The sequence below is a fragment of the Vicugna pacos genome, chromosome 5 (genome assembly GCF_048564905.1).
Source record: "Vicugna pacos chromosome 5, VicPac4, whole genome shotgun sequence".
Classification (NCBI taxonomy): Eukaryota; Metazoa; Chordata; class Mammalia; order Artiodactyla; family Camelidae; genus Vicugna; species Vicugna pacos.
The window spans coordinates 84,581,995-84,600,453 of record NC_132991.1 but is presented as its reverse complement, the minus strand read 5'-3'; the positions used below and the strand labels follow the sequence as shown (position 1 = coordinate 84,600,453).

General features: G+C 40.2%; 1 protein-coding gene across 2 annotated transcripts in view; it reads left to right on the top strand.

Annotated features, from left to right (window-relative positions):
• The window catches only part of DOCK10 (dedicator of cytokinesis 10), a 242,080-nt gene that overhangs the window by 186,573 nt on the left and 37,048 nt on the right, over positions 1-18,459 (top strand). For both annotated transcript variants that reach the window (XM_072961744.1, XM_006207934.4), the window contains exons 26-31: positions 1,211-1,324; positions 5,267-5,338; positions 8,060-8,206; positions 13,515-13,598; positions 15,753-15,849; positions 17,550-17,594. In XM_072961744.1, coding sequence (XP_072817845.1) covers positions 1,211-1,324; positions 5,267-5,338; positions 8,060-8,206; positions 13,515-13,598; positions 15,753-15,849; positions 17,550-17,594 — 559 coding nt within the window. The remainder of the gene's footprint in view (positions 1-1,210; positions 1,325-5,266; positions 5,339-8,059; positions 8,207-13,514; positions 13,599-15,752; positions 15,850-17,549; positions 17,595-18,459) is intronic.

Genomic DNA, 18,459 nt, shown 5'->3' with positions numbered 1-18,459 from the left:
AATTTATATTTATTCGGAAGTAAACTAAACACCATTTCAAGTTCAGTGGTGCTAAATGCTGCTAACTCACTCCATCTACAATATCCAAAACGCACACATGCACCATGTCTCTTTCAAAGATGTATGTCTGAAGTCGATCTAATCAAATGCCATGGTTTACAGCAATTTGTAGGGCTGACATGTTCTTGCCAAAATTTTTTAAAACTTCAGAGCTAATTGAAATGCCCTTGGGGCTGAGTCACTGTGCGTGGGATTAAATAGTCAGTGACAACACTGCCCTCACCTGAGTCGTAATCCCTGAGGGGAAAAATCATACGACTCTTGATTTTAGCTACTTTCGTGCATCTTTTAGGCTTCTGTTTCTCCCTTGGGATGAGCTCGGAGAAGTCAGGCCCCATCAGGACAATTCAGGTGTCAGGGAGCTACGAAGTTCAAAGAAATGGCTAGAGACCCGAATGCAGACGTGCCTCTGCTTTGACTTTCTTGCCTGCCTTCACCCTTAACTTAGTGAAGTCCCAGTTGTGAACATTATGAAGAAATGACCTTCCTGGAGGCAAACCCAACTCATAAGCAAAATATTATATATTTTATATTGTAAATATATGTGCATGAACTGATACTTAAAGTATACGAAGAAATGTGGAAAACTAATCATGACGTGCACTCAGCGGTGCGTGCCAAAACCAATTTTTTAAGGAAAAAAAGAAAGAGCAGCCAGTGTTCATGAGCCCGCTGATAGCTGTGTCTGAGCGTGAGATGGTAGTGGCCCCGGGCTTGTGGGGAGCTCACCTACTGGCCTCTGGAAGGCGCCTGCTTCCCCACGTGGCTATCTGAGTGGCTATTTGAGTTCTTCATCCTTTCAGGATGAAGAAATGCTACCATGCCACCCAGCTGTTGCCAGTGGAAGGAAGGAGAAGGGGAAGTGTATCCCAAGTAGGTGGGTCACAGCCCTCCACGCTTCCTTGAACCTGCTAAATTGCTCTCTGGCCCTTCGTTTTGCTTTCTACAAAGAGAGTTGCAAGGGGAGCTTAGGTGAGCAAGGCCCTCCCTGTGCAGAGCCCTAAATAGAAGCAGGTGTGTATCACACTTACCATTGGGCCTTCATTTATTCATGACAAAATCCAGCATGAGCAGATAATTTCGAGACGTGTTATTCATGGAGCACAATGTTTAAGTATTTAACTTTTTTCCCTTTTTGGACTTTCTTCAGTTCGTGTTCAAGACCAGGGCGTGCAAGGAGAGAACTATACATGAGGAACTGGCTAAAAATGTGACTGGTCTTTTGAAGTCAAATGACTCCACAACAGTCAAGCATGTCCTGAAGGTAAAGAATTTGAAGACGCTCCTTTCATTGTTGGTACCTGGGATGACTTACTCTCAACCCGGAAGGTGATAGGAGTCATTGATTTCTATGGCTCATTTCTCTTATAGTTCCTGGTACAAGCTTCATGTTGAAACTGTGGCATATGAAAATATTAAGCAAAAGAGATCTATGTCAAGAGAACAAATCCTCTTAGAAAGCAGAATGTACCCAATTTGTCCTTTGGCCCAAAAGCAGAATGAATAACTATTAAAAATGACCTAAAGTATGCAGAAATGCTAAGGGTATCAAAAATAAAGTTTATTGGGCTTTTAGACACAGTAGGAGGGAAAAGGATTAATGATGTGTTAATGAATATACTGACAGCTGAGAAGAAACAGATAAACAGCCACTCTCTGACCCCCAAAATTTGAAACACATGCATTTGCAGGAACACAAAGAAGAGATGGTGAGAAAATTATAAAGAGATAACTCTAAACTATTAGAGACAAGTGAATTTAGTCCTCTGCTGAATTATCTGTCATGGTTTGACAGAGAGATGATTGATTGGTCAGTAGCTAGGAGAGAAGGCTGAAGGTTGGATCAATAAGTGTCAACATGAGTTCATTAAAGTCAAATCATCCTAAGCCAAGCCATTTGTTTGTTTAAATTTAAATTAGCCATATGACTCTATTCGTTCAGTTTATCCAACAAATACATTCTGAGTGCCTTGCTCACGACTAGCGCCATCCTCACCATCCTAGCCACGGGACATGCATCAGAGAACAGAGTGAGATCTCTGTCCTGGGGAAGCTTACCTTCTACTGTGGGAGAAAAGCAACCAACTACACATATGATAACAGGATTAATTAAATTGTATGTTAGGAGGTGAGAAGTAGCAAGGGAAAAGAAAACGTCAAGCAGGTAAGGGGAACTGGGAGTGCTCAGGGTGCAGGGTGAGGTTTGCAGTTTTGTATAGAAGGCTCAGGATGTGGAGGTGGGGTAGAGCTCAGTGGTAGAGCGTGTGCTTAGCATGCACAAGGTACTGGGTTCAACCCCTGGTACCTCCATTAAACAAATAAATAGATAGATAAATAAGTAAATAGAATGATCAGGATAGAGCTTATAAAGAAGGTAATACTTGAACGAAAAATGTGAAGGAGGTGAGGGACCCGCCGGCCTTGGGGATGTTTAGGGTAGGATATTAATGGTAGAGGAGAAAACATATAGTATTTGTCTGTCTTTGTCTGACTTATTTCACTAAGCATCATACCCTCCACATCCACAGTGTCACAAATAACAAAATTTCATTCAGTTATATGTGGAATCTAAAAAATAAACAAACGAATGTAAGAAAACAGACACAGACTCACAGACATGGAGAACTAGTGGTTACCAGAGGGGAGTGGAGCAGGGGAGGGGCAAAATAAATGCAGGGGGATAAGAGGTTCAAACTGCTGGGTATAAAATACGTAAGTTACAAGGATATAATCAATATTCAGCACAGGGTATCTAGCCGAGATTGTATACCAACCTTATATGGAGTATAATCTATAAAAATATTGATTCACTGAAATTAATGTAATATTGTAGGTCAACTATAACTCAACTTAAAAAAAAATATAGAGGGTAAGACCAGTATAAAGTCGTAAGGCGGCAGCATGCCTGGTGGACGTGCCTGAAAGACGGCAGGGAGGCTGAGGTGCTGAAGTCCAGTGAGCGAAGAAGAGAAGAGGCAGGATGCAGCCAGAGAGGCAAGGGGAGCTTTGGCAAGTGACGTAAGGCCTGGGGGCCCCTGCAGGGGTTTTGGTTTCTACTCAGAGCGAAATCGGGAGCCATTAGTGGGTTTTGAGCAGAAGAGTGATGGGAACTGCCCTTGGTTTAAAAGGATCGCTCTGATGGCCGTACAGAGAGCTGCCTGTAGACAGGGTGGAGATGGAGGCTGCTAAAGAGGGCTGCCTGCCCAGGGAGGCTAGGTTCTCAGGGGAGAAACAGCGTTTAGCTAAAAGACAAGGTGAAGGGAGTGTCTGGAGAAGTTGCATCTTTAGGGCATCTTGGTGGTGATGGACGTGTGGTCCAGACTGAAGGAATGGTGGGTGGACTTCAGGAAATGGGAAGCAGTGAGCTACAGGTACAAAACGGAACGTGCAGCATCCTGCCGAGAGCGGAGTGGGGTGCCCACCGTTATCAGACGTGAACAGAGGTGAGAGGCCCAACGTGATGAGTCCTGGTGGACTTGAGGCAAATAGTGGAGGCAGGACAGGGTGCTGAGGGCTGGAGAGTGGCAGGTCTTAGTTAAATTAAGAGACAAATGTCACAACGGTTAAAAAATATTTTGGACAAGATGTGGGTGCCTTGTATTAATTAAATATTCCCAACAACATGAATTTCATTTCCGATATCGAGTTTACTAAGAACAGATCCCTTTACTGAGCCAGAGGTGCCCCTTTAGAACTTAAACATTTGTTCTTCCTCATTTCAATCTTCTAGCTTTAGGACCAGGTACTCGAAAGTTTTTAACAGCATGGTCTGTATCAGCCTAAAATTGGGTATAATTCAAGGGCCCATCAGTAGTGGAGCAGAGAAGTCAATTGGGATTATATGTGTAATGCGGTGACAATAGAGGACCCCCAGCTATATAACTCAACATAAATGACCCTCAGAAAAGAATCTGTTGAATGAAAAAGACAATCACAAGAGAATACAAAGAGGATGACTCTGTTTATACGCAGTTCAGTGGCATGTGTAATACTGGTAATACCTTATAATGATATAGAATATGAAAAAGAATATACGTGCATGTAACTGAACAAAATGCTGTACATCAGAAACTAACACAACATTGTAAATCTACTCCAATTAAAAAACAAAAAAAGGCTATTCTATAGAAACAGTGGAACTAGACACTTGTCAGGAATGAAGTGCTTCTGGGGGTCTATTTCAGTAAACAGTTTCTAAGGTCAAAAAAATGGTAGCAAAATTATGAAGTAGAGCAAGGGAGTGATGAGCACAAAATTCAAAATTGTTACCTGTGGTGGAGAGGCCGGGGAGGGAAGAAGAGCTTTAAACTGTACATATGAGATGTATGTGTATCGGAGATACAACCTCAGACCCAAGGAGGGGGGCTGCCGTCCTTGGATGTGCTTTGGTCTCCTCCAGCTGCACCCCTTCCCGTAGGAAAAGGTATGAGAGTGCCCAAGAGCAGTGACCCCTGGGGGGCCCCCTTCTCTTCAGGACCTCTTTCCTAAGTCCATCCTTCAGAGGGAAAATCCTGTTGCCTGAGCGCGTCCCCAGACCCAAAGGAGAGAGAAGGACTGGCTTGTGGACAGCGCTTGATGTGTAGGCTGGACAGTCACCCATGTGCACCCCGGGCTCCTGAGGTGTAGGACGGAGCCTTGGTGAGAAGAGGGGGCAGGCCGGGGCCCGGCCCTCCCAGTGCCCCCACGTTCCAAGTTGTCACGGAGTTCTTTTCATCAAGATAGGAGGATCCAGCATATTTCATTTGACACTTTGTTACCTCGACTTTGAACTTTTTGATGTTTACGCACGTGACTTTCACTTTTACTCTTGCCTCTGTCCCGTTGGGGTGGGCTTAACGACCACATATTTTCATATAAAGAGTTTAGTTTTGTTTAACTAAGTGAAACAAACAGCACACCCAGTGAAGAAGTATTTCATGAGACTGCTGTCTAATCAGCCACGTCGAGTAAACCAGTATCTTGTTTTAGTTTAAACATTCTTTGACATGACTGAGGAACAGAAATGTCTGGCAGTTACTCTTATCATTGGAACTTTGATAAGATTCTCCTAACATGATGGAGAATGTATTATTATTCTGATACACTTAATTTCAAAGAACACGTGTTAAGATAAAGATTTCATAATATCACATGTTGTGAAGAAAAGGATTATCATAATTTTACCATAAGATAATAAATTTCTTGTTGTCTTTTCTTTTCCTAACAGCATTCCTGGTTCTTCTTTGCAATTATCCTAAAATCAATGGCACAGCACTTGATTGACACAGATAAAATTCAGGTAAGATTATAGGTAATATAATAGTATGCAGCAGTTACGCTCATGAATATACACTCATCAGCTCCGTTTTCATTTGCTATGTAAACCTTAGCAGTGTATGTTAATTGCTTTTTGAAGGGGAGAAATGATTGTGTGGGTGAGTACAGGTCCTTCAGAAGCAGATGCCAGGACAAAATTAGAAATGCAAAATGGCTACAAAGGACACGAGGGACAGGCAAAAGGACCCGAAGATCTGCCACCTTTGAGAGGAGATGGCAGAGGAAGGAAGATCACGTAGAAGGAGACTTGCAGTGAGAAAGTTTTAGCTGGGCCAGTGGGCCATCTGAGAGCAAAGAAGGTTCATTAGAAGAGTCCACAGTGAGCGGGTGGCCCCATTCTGGTACCTCTGCTGACTCAGTTGTTACTCAGAGCAGCCTGGGGAGAAGTTGGCCTTGGTATGAATGTGTGAGTGGACCCCCAAAGACTTAGTGGCTCTTGCATCCATCCCGGTAAATTTTATCTTGAAGGAATAGCTGAGCTGTGCACGTCCATGGCTGCCACCACGGTCTACAGTCCACAGTTTACACCATGTATCACATGTGTTCGCCAGTCCTCTCCTCCGTGAAAGGAAACTTGGAAGAAGGAGGCTGGTGGGATTAACTGTAGCCCCTCTTACCGTCGTGGTCTGGGGACCCTCCATGGATCTTATCACCTCCATCCTCTACCGTGTGGTCTGGATTCCCCTCACCCTCAGCCGGCAGCTCTGAAAGCCTCGGTGACTTAGCTCTTGTGACCCGAGCCCTCTTTCCAGAGTGATCCAGATGGTCTCAGCCTCTGGTAACCATGCTCTACTCAGACCACTCATAGTTACAACTAGGTACGGAGGACCTAGAAGCTCCCCAGTGAGTCACCTGAGTTCCATGCATGTTTCCCTCTGTTCTCATCGTGGGTAAGGCCAAGGGGGATCCTCTGACACCACACCTCGCCCACCAGGAGATGTAACCAGGACCTTACTGCAGGGCGTGGAGATGGTGTGAACAGCGATATTGTCTCCAGTTACACTCTTGGTGGAGGAGGGGCAGTGTCAGGGGCTTCCACTGGGCCATCGTCTCCACTGGGATAGCTTGAGGGCCAAGCATCCAGCGTGAGGTTACTCCACTGCCAATTAGATCCGTATAAATTATACATCTGGACCAGGCAAATGGCTACTGGGTGGATCTTTGAACCTAATGGACCTGCTGTTAACAGAACTTCGGGCAGGACTACTGTATAGATCCTGTAATAAGGTTCCCACTCTTAACTGGGTTGACGTGATGGCGTTTTGGTCTCCAGATGTCAATATCAACTCCGATCTTGTGTTCAGTAGTGCTTGAAACATACGTATTCCCCTCTGCCTAGTGTGGTCACCTGAGAGAAGCCTGTGGGGCCCTTTGGGGAAGGACTGGTAGAATCATCACAAGAGGAGGGACCTGCCTCCTCTTCAGTCTGTGGGGACCTGATCTGAAAATTGACTCTGTCTGGTCCAAGAAAAAAGGGAGGAATATTGGCTACTTACTGGAATAAACACCCTTATCTCCTGATTGTCCATTCTTGGTTCCGTCTAACACCACATTTTCTGTTTTCTGTATATGGTGAAAAATGCAAGTCTAATTTTAAAGCCGACTCATAAAGGTGAACGGGTCTTACCTATCTCGTGCAACGGGCTGAGTAAATTCACAAAGTAGAGACTAAGGTGGGGAAGCTCAGCTGCCTGAAACTTCCCCCTGGTGGGCAGGACTTCAGACAGAAGGAGTGGGTTCCTGGACCTGAGGGCAGTCTTTAGGGGTTTAGAGAGTTCTGTGTGATGTATATTATGTCATCTCACAGCCAGATCACTTTTCATCTTGTGGCAAAAGCATCTTGACTGTGAAGTCGCACTGGCACCTGCCGTGGCATATGCTGGGACCACTGAGTTGACTCGCTGGTACAAACTTTCAGCTATAAAATGAATAAACTTTGACCATCTAATGGAAAACATGGTGATTATAGTTGATAACACTGTATTGTTATAATTGAAATTTGCTAAGAGAATAGAACTTAAATGTTCTCCCCTCAAAAATATATATGTCAGGTGATTGATGTCTTAATAAAGTATGTGGGGGAGTCCTTGCATATGTGTATCAAAAGACCACAGTGTACACTTTAAATATCTTACCATTTTATATGTCAATTATATCTCTTAATAAACTGAAATTTTTTTTTAAAAAAAGAGTAATTAGGGGACATTTCAGACCAATATCTGTGCTCAGTCAGTTATTCATTTACTGATTCCTTATACTTGTTTATTGGAGCATTCTTGGTTTTAACAAATCAAAAAAACAGATTTCTAAATTAAACAGAGAACTATGAGTTAAAGAAAATCTAGAATAATCTTCATTTTCTGAGCGTGAAGGGAGAGGAATTAAGAGGTTATAGAAAATGTTACATTTCTACATTGCCTGAGTAGTTTGCAATTCAGGTGTGTTATCATATTACTTTATAATGAAAAAGTGAAAAATTAATTGGCCAAAATAGAAGGAAGCATTAAATGAAAGTGATGGAAAGCATGACCTTAACATTAAAATTTTAATTACTGCCTTCAAGTTTTCAAAAGGACTGTCTTTTGTGCGATGATATAAAAGGTAATAGGTCTTACAGCTGATGCTTTGCAGCCTTCGGATGTCACAGGCCCCGTTATAAACAAATGACCCATTCTTTCCTTAGCTTTCCCGGCCTCAGAGATTTCCTGAATCTTACCAAAACGAATTGGACAATCTTGTCATGGTTCTGTCTGACCACGTGATTTGGAAAAACAAAGACGCACTTGAAGAAACAAGAAGGGCAAACCACAGCGTCGCCAGATTTCTTAAGGTACAGTTAGTTAACACAAGCTCACGGTTGCATTGAAGCCCCCGTGACAGTGGATGCAAATTACGTGAAATGTTCATTGTCATGGCTTCATTTATGATGAGGAGTCACGACCATCACTGTGAGATGAGTACTTCCACCTCTACTGCTTTCCTGCTTGAAATACCTTTTGAGATTCTTTTTCCAATTTGGAGTCACATAGAACAACAGCCAAGGTTAGAGAAACCTGTCTACTTGAGTGTTGCCAAATGTCGTTCTTCTTTATTTTTTTTAAAGAAGTGGGATTTTTAAAGGAGAAGCTGCACTGTGGCAACATTATTTTCTTGGCCGTTTCTGCCTTTGAAGTGAGGTTTTGGCTTGGCTATAGTTCTAACGATGATGCCAGAGAGCCACTTTGGGAACATTTGGGGGAATTTAGCATTTTTGTTTTATTACCTTCAGAGTCTTTCATACATGATGAAAATATCATGCACCAATCACATAAAAGGAAAATTATCAAAGTGCTGAGCAACATAAAGTGCACATATATATGTATACAGATATTTAGCAGTCTTTCTTTGAATTACAGGTATTCATATTTAATTGAGAAGAAAAACACGCTTAGCCCAAAAAAAGCTAATGTAGAATAATGGTATATCAGTTAACAGATAATATATTCAACCAGAAAGATATTTTTCTTCTACTCCTTCTTTTTCCCAACTATGGTAACCTCAACGAAGCCACTTGTCCTGTTTCTTTATGGTAGACACCAGGACACATTGGAGAGGTGTGACTGTTTATAAACAAATACTGGTAACATAAAGACAAGAAGCTGTAGGGGTGGATGGAAAACTGGTCTAAGTTGCCTTTGATGAGTTTTAATCTAGCTTAATTTCTTTTTTAATGTATTAAATGCAGTTTCAAATTGCATACCATATCTGATCTCATCTTGAATTTTTTTCCTCAATGTTTTGCCTCTTAATTTTGCTTTTTGCTTTTTTTCTGAAAAGAGAAGGGGATGGTTGGGCTTAAGGAGGAAGAGCATAAAGGAGAAAAAAATTACTCTTGTTTTCTACCACATTTTAAGACTTATAAGAATAAAGTTTATTATTCTGCTAGCAGTATATTTGAAGGGATTGATGGAAAAGAAAATTTGGAAAAATTGACATATCATCCAGTTTATAAGCAAATTGCTTTTAAGAAATATCTGCAGTATTCTTCCCCAAACTGCAAAAAAAAAAAAAAAGAAGTTGCATAAGCAAGTCTCTTAAAAAGGGAAAGACCTTTATCTATTAAATACAAAGCTTAAATGCTCTGTACTTATTGGAATATATGTGTGATCTCCTTGGAGCTCGTTTATGCAAAAGCTGCTTCTGGTGGTATATAAACTAATGTCTAACATGAGGGCAAATAAAAAGTGTCCAAGATGAAAAAGGGCGCAAAGTAGAGAGCTAATGGCGATACCAGTGGTTTTGTGAAATCATTGGGTAAAAAAAGCAGAGACTGACAAGAGATAAACAAATGTAGTCTATAAGATGTGTGTATCCATGAACTGCAAACTGAAAGCTGTATTACATGTGAAGTTTATAAATAGAAACATTAGTTTAATATACTTTACATTATAAAAGTCCACCTATAAGTGTTGTTTTCAAATTGTAGCTTTAATGGCAATTATTTGACCCAGAAAACTTAAAAAAAAAAAAGCTTTCTGTAAAGTTTGTTAGACGAATCATTTGAACTAGGAGAGAAAAAGGGACAGGGAGAGAAAGTGATTTTTTTTTTAATGTAAAATTGAATGTCGTCATTTGGCGAATGCCTGTGAACTGATGGACTTTGAGCACTCAGCTGCTCAACAGTGCCCACCATTGACATTACACGTCCTCTGTCTTTCCAGAGATCTGATAATAGTTATTCGTTCAACTGAGGCTTTAAATAACTTTTATCTGTTTTGGTTATTGAGTTCTACATCAGTCATCAAATACTGTAAATTAGTTGTCACTTGAATTTAATAATCAATATATATAACACCATAGTTGTACCAAGATTGTTTTCCAAGAATGGAGAGAGCCATATAAAAACGACCTAGGTGAGAATGTGCCGTCCTTTACATCACCTCATAAGAAAGTAATATTTTTACAACAGTTACGCCCAAAACCTTGTCCATTTCTGACTATTTTCTCCCAGAAGTGGATAGAATGCAAAGAGACTCATGACTACCTCTGTAGCTTCTGTAATTTTTCTGTTTGCCACCCACCTGGGTCACAGCTCTAACTTACCTGGGCACACCTGTCTAGAGACTCTTCTTCGGCAAGCATAATACCAAGGAGGTAGCAAAGGAAAGTTCATTCTGATTTTACTTTTCCTTCTCAGACAGCCTTATCTTTTTACCCACTTGTCTGACTAATCACTACTCTATTTCAACTGGCTTTTGGAAACTATTTGGAAATCACCTAACATAAAAGACAGCCTTTGGTAGCAAAATCTGTTCAAAGAAACATCTGTGATGTTTCTCTCTACATGTCCCCAAAAAAGAAGGATAAGTTAGTCCCTGAAAGGAGAACATCTTCATATCTACTCTGTTTCAGTTAAATACTCTATGTTTTTGGAACAAATAGATGTTTTCTATAAACCTCATGTATACAGAAGTTGCTGCATGTGGTACCTAAGCTAATACGTAGTACAGGGCAAAGGCAAGTGTCCAGATGAAGAAGGAATGATGGGCCCAGTGGTTTTGTAAAGTATGTAGGGAAAAGGCATTCGTGTGCTGTGTTGTGCAATTTGAGATCTCATAATTCATCACTGAACAACCCACAGAGTAAAGTTCTCATTGGTTCTCACAGTTGGTAAAACAAAATACTACTTTTTCAGTACAACAGTATACTTTTGCATGTAATTTAGAATATGTGGCTTTTAGTTTATTAAAGAGTCTGGTAGAGTATAAGTTATTCTTTAGATCAGGAGTCTGCAAATTTTTTTCTGTAAATGGCCAAATATCAGATATTTTTAGCTTTGCAGGACATGCAGTCTCTGTCACAACTCCTCAACTCTGCTAGTGCAGAAACAGCCATAGACCATTCACCACGGACAATACGTAAACAAATGGGTGTGACTGTGTCCTAATAAAACTCTATTTACAAAAACATTGCACCAGTTTTGGCTCGTGGGCGATAGTTTACCAAAGCCTGCTATAAATTATTTCCTGCTGATATAGAAGATTAATACACATTATTTTAAAGCAGAAGCAGAGAAGCCCCTCCAGGCCTCAGCAATGAGCAGAAGAGCCTCTGAGCCTGGGGTTAAGATGCTGGGGGGCACCAGACACAGGGGACCGATGACGGGATAAGCATATTTGATGCAGCTTGACCGGCAGGAGGGCCCTCTGCAGGAAGAAGGCTGATTGCACTGAGGTTGTATCTTAGTAATGACCCCCCTTTTCCCTCAGTGCTGCTTTGAAAGAAGATGACAAGTTTACCACATAGAAAGTCTTCTTAAATCTCAAGAAACTCTAAGTGAGTTTTCCTCAATCCCCAGGGCAGGCAGCCTGCTCCCCATTTTCCCCATCCATGGGTGATGGAATTTGATCTCCTTCAAAAACTCACAGAGTAGCCACAGTAGCCCCGAGGAGATGGCAAAAGCCACAGCTCTGGTTCAGTGACCGGACTTACTAACCCCTTCCGCCACCTAACCAGAGGGCTGTGTCTTCACCAAAGACCTCCCCTGGGCTTCTCTTCTCCAGCTCTTTCTTGAGAAGTTTCTAGAGCCCACATGTGCACAAGTTGGTCTTCCTCCTCTTTCCAGCAGGAAGGAGACCACAAAGGTCTCCTGGGGAGAGAGCTCCACATTGGGGACATCCCAAGGCCACCAGATGGGGAAGATCCGACGCTCCCAGGCCCTCTCTGCTGGGAATTCTCGTGCCTAGTGCTGAAGACACGAAAGCCCTCTTTTCCTCCCCTCCCCCAGTTATGGCTACATCTTCCGAGCCTATGATTATGCCCTGATGTCTACCTCTCCTCACTGTTCTACTGGGAGGTGGGGGGACACGGGGGCCATTTACTGTTTATCAGAGAGTCACTGAAAGAACTTAAATTCATAATAAAAAATGAAAATATGAATGAAGCAGTACGTTAATGCAACTATGAACAGGTACATGAAAAAAACTCAGAAGAAAACAAAGACAAATGAAAAGGGAAAACACAACAAATACGTAAGTGACCTAACAACTGGAAGAACGTTGTTAGAGAAGACAGCTCTTGTTTCTACACAGGTGTATTTCGGTGGGAGACTTCCCACTTGCTGTACCTACACCAAGATTTTATACCTTGGTACCTATAACAAGATTTTATGTCCAGTCCTTTGTGAGAAAAGAGGTTTGTTTGTAATGTTGAGGAGAGATTAAGAAATGCAAAACCATTATAGTGGATCACACTGGACTCTTTGGACAAGAAAGAAGCCTTCCATACCGAGTGGTGTGGCAGCTGGGACAGTTCCCCGTGTAGTACGCATGCTCACTCACATGTGGTTGGATGGAGTGAAACTCGCACACGCAGTAATGACCCCATGTGCCAATCTGCCATTGTGCTTCCCCAAGATACTGCATCAGTGAATACGGTCTGTGCCTACTTCACACTCGTCTAGTGCAGTAATTGGCCGCTGTAGCTTGGCTACTGTTTAAGTGGCCATCAGCCTCCCAGAGACACTGTGCCGACTTGGAAGACTTGCCTGACTCCTCCAAACCTCTCTACTGTCTGACTCTCCTTATTTACAGTTAAGAAAGTTTGACGAAAGAATAAGAGAGACAACCAAAAAGCAGCTCACTGATGGAAATCTCGGGCTCTCTTACCTTCACTCTTCAAATTTGGCTGAAAAGCTAGTCTGTTGAACGAGGCCAGTGAGATTTAAAAGGTTTTCCTAACCTGTCTCTGCCACTCCTGTTCCTACCCAATGTTGTACAGCAAAGCATGTTCACCTGAGGAACTATGGAATCAAATTACTAAAAAACAATAGTAACATGTAACTAAGTGGTTTTAAAAAATGGACAAGTAAAAACCAAAACTTTCTATATTAAAAGGAAAGGACTGTAATATTTCATCGCAAACCTCCAAGAGATGTTTTATAAAATTGATAAGTATGGGCTTGTAACTTCCTGGTATCCAGTATTTTAATTGCCATATGTGGATGACTGCTTAAACATATTGTAGAGATTTTTAAAACATTTATTATACAGCACATTGAGTTACATGGTATTTTCCATCAATATACTTAATCATGTTTTCTAATAACGTTAATGATCCTTAGAGTAAAAATGTCTGAATTTAGAATTTTTTTTTTTTAGCGCTGCTTTACGTTTATGGACCGGGGTTTTGTGTTTAAGATGATTAACAATTACATCAGCATGTTCTCCTCAGGTGATCCCAAGGTAAGGACCACGTGCAGGAGAGAGAGCTTTCTAAACTGTTACATTATGAATAAATAAACTGGTCCCAGCGTGTATCCATCTAAGACAATAACCTATCCATTCTCCGTATCAAAAAATAATTTCTATACCAATGAGAGGCAGCCTTTTAAAATGGTTCATCTGCTTAGTAAGTCTGCTTCATGGGGGACCAAAGGGTGTGGCATGAAAGTCTTTACATGTTACTTCCTTTCCTCCGGGCAGTGAAAATCTTTCCAGTTGCAATCCTGGTGCCTCAGGTTTGCTCAGGACTGTCTTGGTTTTAGCAGTGAAAGTCCCCTTTCCCTGGAAACTCTCCGTCCTGGGCAAAATAGGACATTTGCCCACCCTACCTAACTGGGGAATATGTGCTGGGAGACAGGCAACAGTACTGTCTAGAGAATAGTGCTTCTCAGATTGTGTTCCTCACCCAGTGATCTCAGAACTGAGATGCCATAGGCGGGGCCCAGAAATCTGTACTGCAGCCAGACTTTCAGATGATTCCTCTGCCCTCTCAAGTTTGAGAGCCACTGAGCTACATAATAGAGGGAAATAAGACGGGAAATAGGCCAGATCATGAACGTTACATCAGTCAAGCTTCTTTGTGTTGCAAGCAACAGAAACTCCAGTGTAAGCACAAGGGAATTTATTGGAAGGGTACTGGGAGTAAATAGCATTGATAAAATTGCTGGAGAGTGAGGCTTGGAAAAGAGCAGGTAGCAAGGCACTTCCGGGGCACAAGAGTAATCCCAAAGGAGGGACCAGTGGCCAAGGTCCACCGCTGCTTAAATAGTCAAACGGGACCATTTTTCTCTTCTTAACACTCTGCTAAGATTTATTTTCCAGAAAAGAACATGTGACCAACCTGCTTTGGGTCACATGCCTGCCTCTAGGGTAGGGAAGACAGGGCACCTGAAGTACTAATTCCCCGTTAACCTCTACCCATTGGAAGATAAGTCCCCAAGGTGAAATTATCAAGATATTAGGAAAAAGTAATGAATATGGAAAAGCCAAAAATAAATAATGATCTTCTTAGAGCCTTTCATGTTATCCTTAGGAGCCTGCACGTTACTTTTTGGCAGAGGAGATTTACTTTAGGCTCTGAAAGTTCCGTGATTATATGTCATTTGGGTTTGAGAATCCAATTCTCTCTGTAAACAGCTTTTGAAAGACATTCTTCATTAGTCCTCCAATTATGCATGAAATTTGCAGAATATCCTTTTAGGAATACTTCCAGCAGGCCTAAATTATACATTTTTTTTGCAAAGACTGAACAGAATGTACGCAATGAAGAAACGTTAACATGTAATTCCATTATGTTCCTGTTCTCTTTGATGTACAAAGCATTGTCATATACTACCTTGTTTGAGATGGCAGTATCTTAAATTATTGACTCAAGTTGCCACAAAGTTCTAAAATATCTGAGCAAAGAGAATGTATTTGATTTTGTTAGCTGATATTAGTGAATATCATGAACACAATTGTCTGAGCCTTAAAAAATTGATTACTTAGTTTGCATGACAATGAGATAGAATGGTTATGAGCACGCTGATTGCTCCTATTTATGTGGTTGTTTTTAAGACGTGTATTAAGTTGTCTTAGCCCATGTCTGCACTCCATTTATCACTGTCCTAATCAAAGCATTACTGAAAAGACAGACTTGTTTGCAAGGGCAGGGAAGAGGTGGACTTAAATAGCGTACCCTAGAATAAATGAGAGAGACTAATTTTCGATTATCTGCGGTCTTACCTTCTGAGTCCCAGGAGTTAAAGCGACCTGTCCTTTGAGCTGAATGTGATTGTAGAGCTCTGCATATGCAGTGAGGCAGCATCTTTCTCAGAATAAATGTTGTGATCAAAGCTAAAATAATAAAAAGTATGACTAAGATCGTATCCCCTGGAAGTTCAGTGTAGGATACAAATGGGGTCACTTCCTGAAGAAACCTTGACCAATCTCCAAAAATAAGGAGCCTGGCTGCGTTTACCACTTGAGAGGGGACAAAATCCTTTAAACTGAACAATTACCTGGTGGTCACACAGAATTAACTCCATCTCCTTCGTAGATAGAAGATTCAAGTGTAGATATTATATTAACTTTCTTAGTGTGTAAATAACAGTCATTTGTTTACCTCTTTTTCAGACTTTATGCCAGTATAAATTTGATTTTCTTCAGGAAGTATGTCAGCATGAACACTTTATTCCTTTGTGTCTCCCCCTAAGATCAGCAAACATTCCAGGTAATAAATCCCAGAGTTGTTATCAGCTCCTACAGAGTAAACACTTCTGTTTGTTTGCTTGTTTTGTCTTTGTTCGCTGCTGTTTTCCTGTTTCCTCGGTCTTGATTTTGTCTGAAGTTGTCACATGGACATTAGACCCAGGTCATCAGCTTAAAGTGCAGAAGAAGTTGGTAGCATGTGGTCCAGAATACAGAGCTGTATTTCTCAATTTTTGTCTATGTTTCCTTTTTCATTAAAGAGAAGGTCAACATAACCACAAAATTGATGCTTACAAATCAAAGAATTTTAACCTATAGCCACACTGTCTCTCACCATGCTGGCTCCAAAAGACAACTTCCCTTTGATTTTGAGAGACAAAAAAATTACAGGGAGAAAGAGTTATACTCTGTGAGTATGAATTCATTTAAAATTTTCAATCAGCGTGTGCACGTTAAAATGCAATTCCTCAAAATGAGATTTATACAAGGAAAACTGTTACCTTGAAAGAGAGGAAGGAAGGCAGGCAGGTGGGCAACATTGTAAATACTTGATACTCTGGGTCAGAAAGAGATAGATGTGCAGGTAAAACCGGGGCTTCACATTTTGTTTACTATACCTACTATAGCATACATGGTCTATAGATGATATACTCATTTATTACTTTTGTTAAAATATATATATACACATAGACTATATATTATATATATACTGGTATACATATATATTATATATACGTACACACACATATACCAGGAGAATCATAGTAGAGAATGAGCATCATTCATCTAAACATCAGAAATTAATCAGACATCAAGATGCAAAGAAAACACTTAAGTGATTTAGGAACTTAAAATACTTTACCTCTATTTTGCAATGTAATCAAATGTTGAGTCATGTTATACAGCTGAAACTAATATAATGCTATATGTCAGTTATACCTCAATAAGACAAATAAACTTGTAAATAAATTCATTAAATACTTCTAAGAAGTGAGTAAATTACAAGATATACTTTTGATTTTCATGGAAAGCAGAACTAAGATGGTAAAGAGCATCTCCATCTGTATTATAACTTGCACTAATATTTTCGAGGGAAAAAGAGAGTACGTATGTTACTAAGCCTATGAAAGTTTTGTCATGTTAATCTTAAATATAAGCTGTATACATTATTCCATTATTTTCCTAATTTATTAAATACATTAAACTAAATGCCTTCATAGAATAAACGGTAGGAAAGTTGTTTTGGGCCACAATATTTTTAGCTTCTTGTTTTGTGTAATGTTTATGAACTAGTGCCAAGTTACTGCTGGATTAGACAGGCTGGTTAAGACACGCAAGAGAATCAAACCTGTTTTTGTCATTTGAATTCTAGTCTTTTACTATTTGTCAGTAGGTCAGAAGAAAGCCTGATAGCCTGTTTCTAGATCTGATATTATCAACAGTGAATATAAAAATATGTGTTTCATAACAAGCAGATTTCTGATAGAAAAATTGGTGCTCAAGAAGAGGCTGAGAATTAAAACAATTCTGTTCATAGCATTTTTTTTTCAGGAAAGAAGTAAGCAACTTAAAGTACTTGTCTTGAGAAACAAAGCTTTATTGAAGGGACTCATATCTTAAGACAGTATATTTTAATTTTTCAGTATAAATTATACATAGTTAATGAATATAGTATCTGAGTATGTATTTATCTGAACTTTTGTTTATTTGTATCAAATCCAGATCCTTTGACACCTTCAGAATCAATACAAGAGTTACATGCATCAGGTAAATAATATTTTATATTACATTATTTCATAATTTGATAATGTTAATGAGTACACATACTTCAAATTTCCAATTTCCAGATGCTAATAAATAGCCACATATTTAATAGCATCTAGGCAAAATAGTCAAGAAGTTGACTGAACTTTTCTCTGGTAACAGATAATTAAATACTTTTCCAGCTTGATAATTAAATGCTTCCCCAACTTGAATTCTTTCATACTTTATTCTCCAGAGCTTGAAATTATTTTAATTTCCCAAAGCATCTGAAATTTTCTTGGAATGTATCATAAATAAAATTCCCAGACATATGTAATAACTACTTGTTCAACATAGCTAGTTTTATATGACACATGAATATATATACCACAATCTACATCTGGCTTACACAGTGTCAATATATCACAGCTGGTGTTTTCTCAAGGTTGAGATGATTAAAATCATATCAGTTTATTTTTACCTGAAACAAGTACACAACTTAAAATAGTCTGGGCACACTTTTTTTTCAAACCTTAGGTTGGGAATTTAAGTTCTGTTCTCTTTCTCGTTCCTCTCTATGACTTACTAGCTCATGGAAAAGTTTATTTAACCTCACTAAGCCCTTTGATCTTAGTTTCCTGACCTTCCTCATTCTCTGTACTTTCACCTTCGGCATCTTCATGGACTTAAAAAAAAATGAATACATTTAATTTGCTCCTGGTCAGTTAGGACCTGGAATATTCCAGTAGGTCGTTATTCCTAATGGGTCGTCCTGAGGATTGAAGGGGACACTGCTTGTCAGGTGCTTAGCTGAGCGTTGGCCCGCAATCTGGGTTCCACAGGTGGGCACTAGTCTTGTTATGAACAGTCACCTTTAGGAAGCCCACTG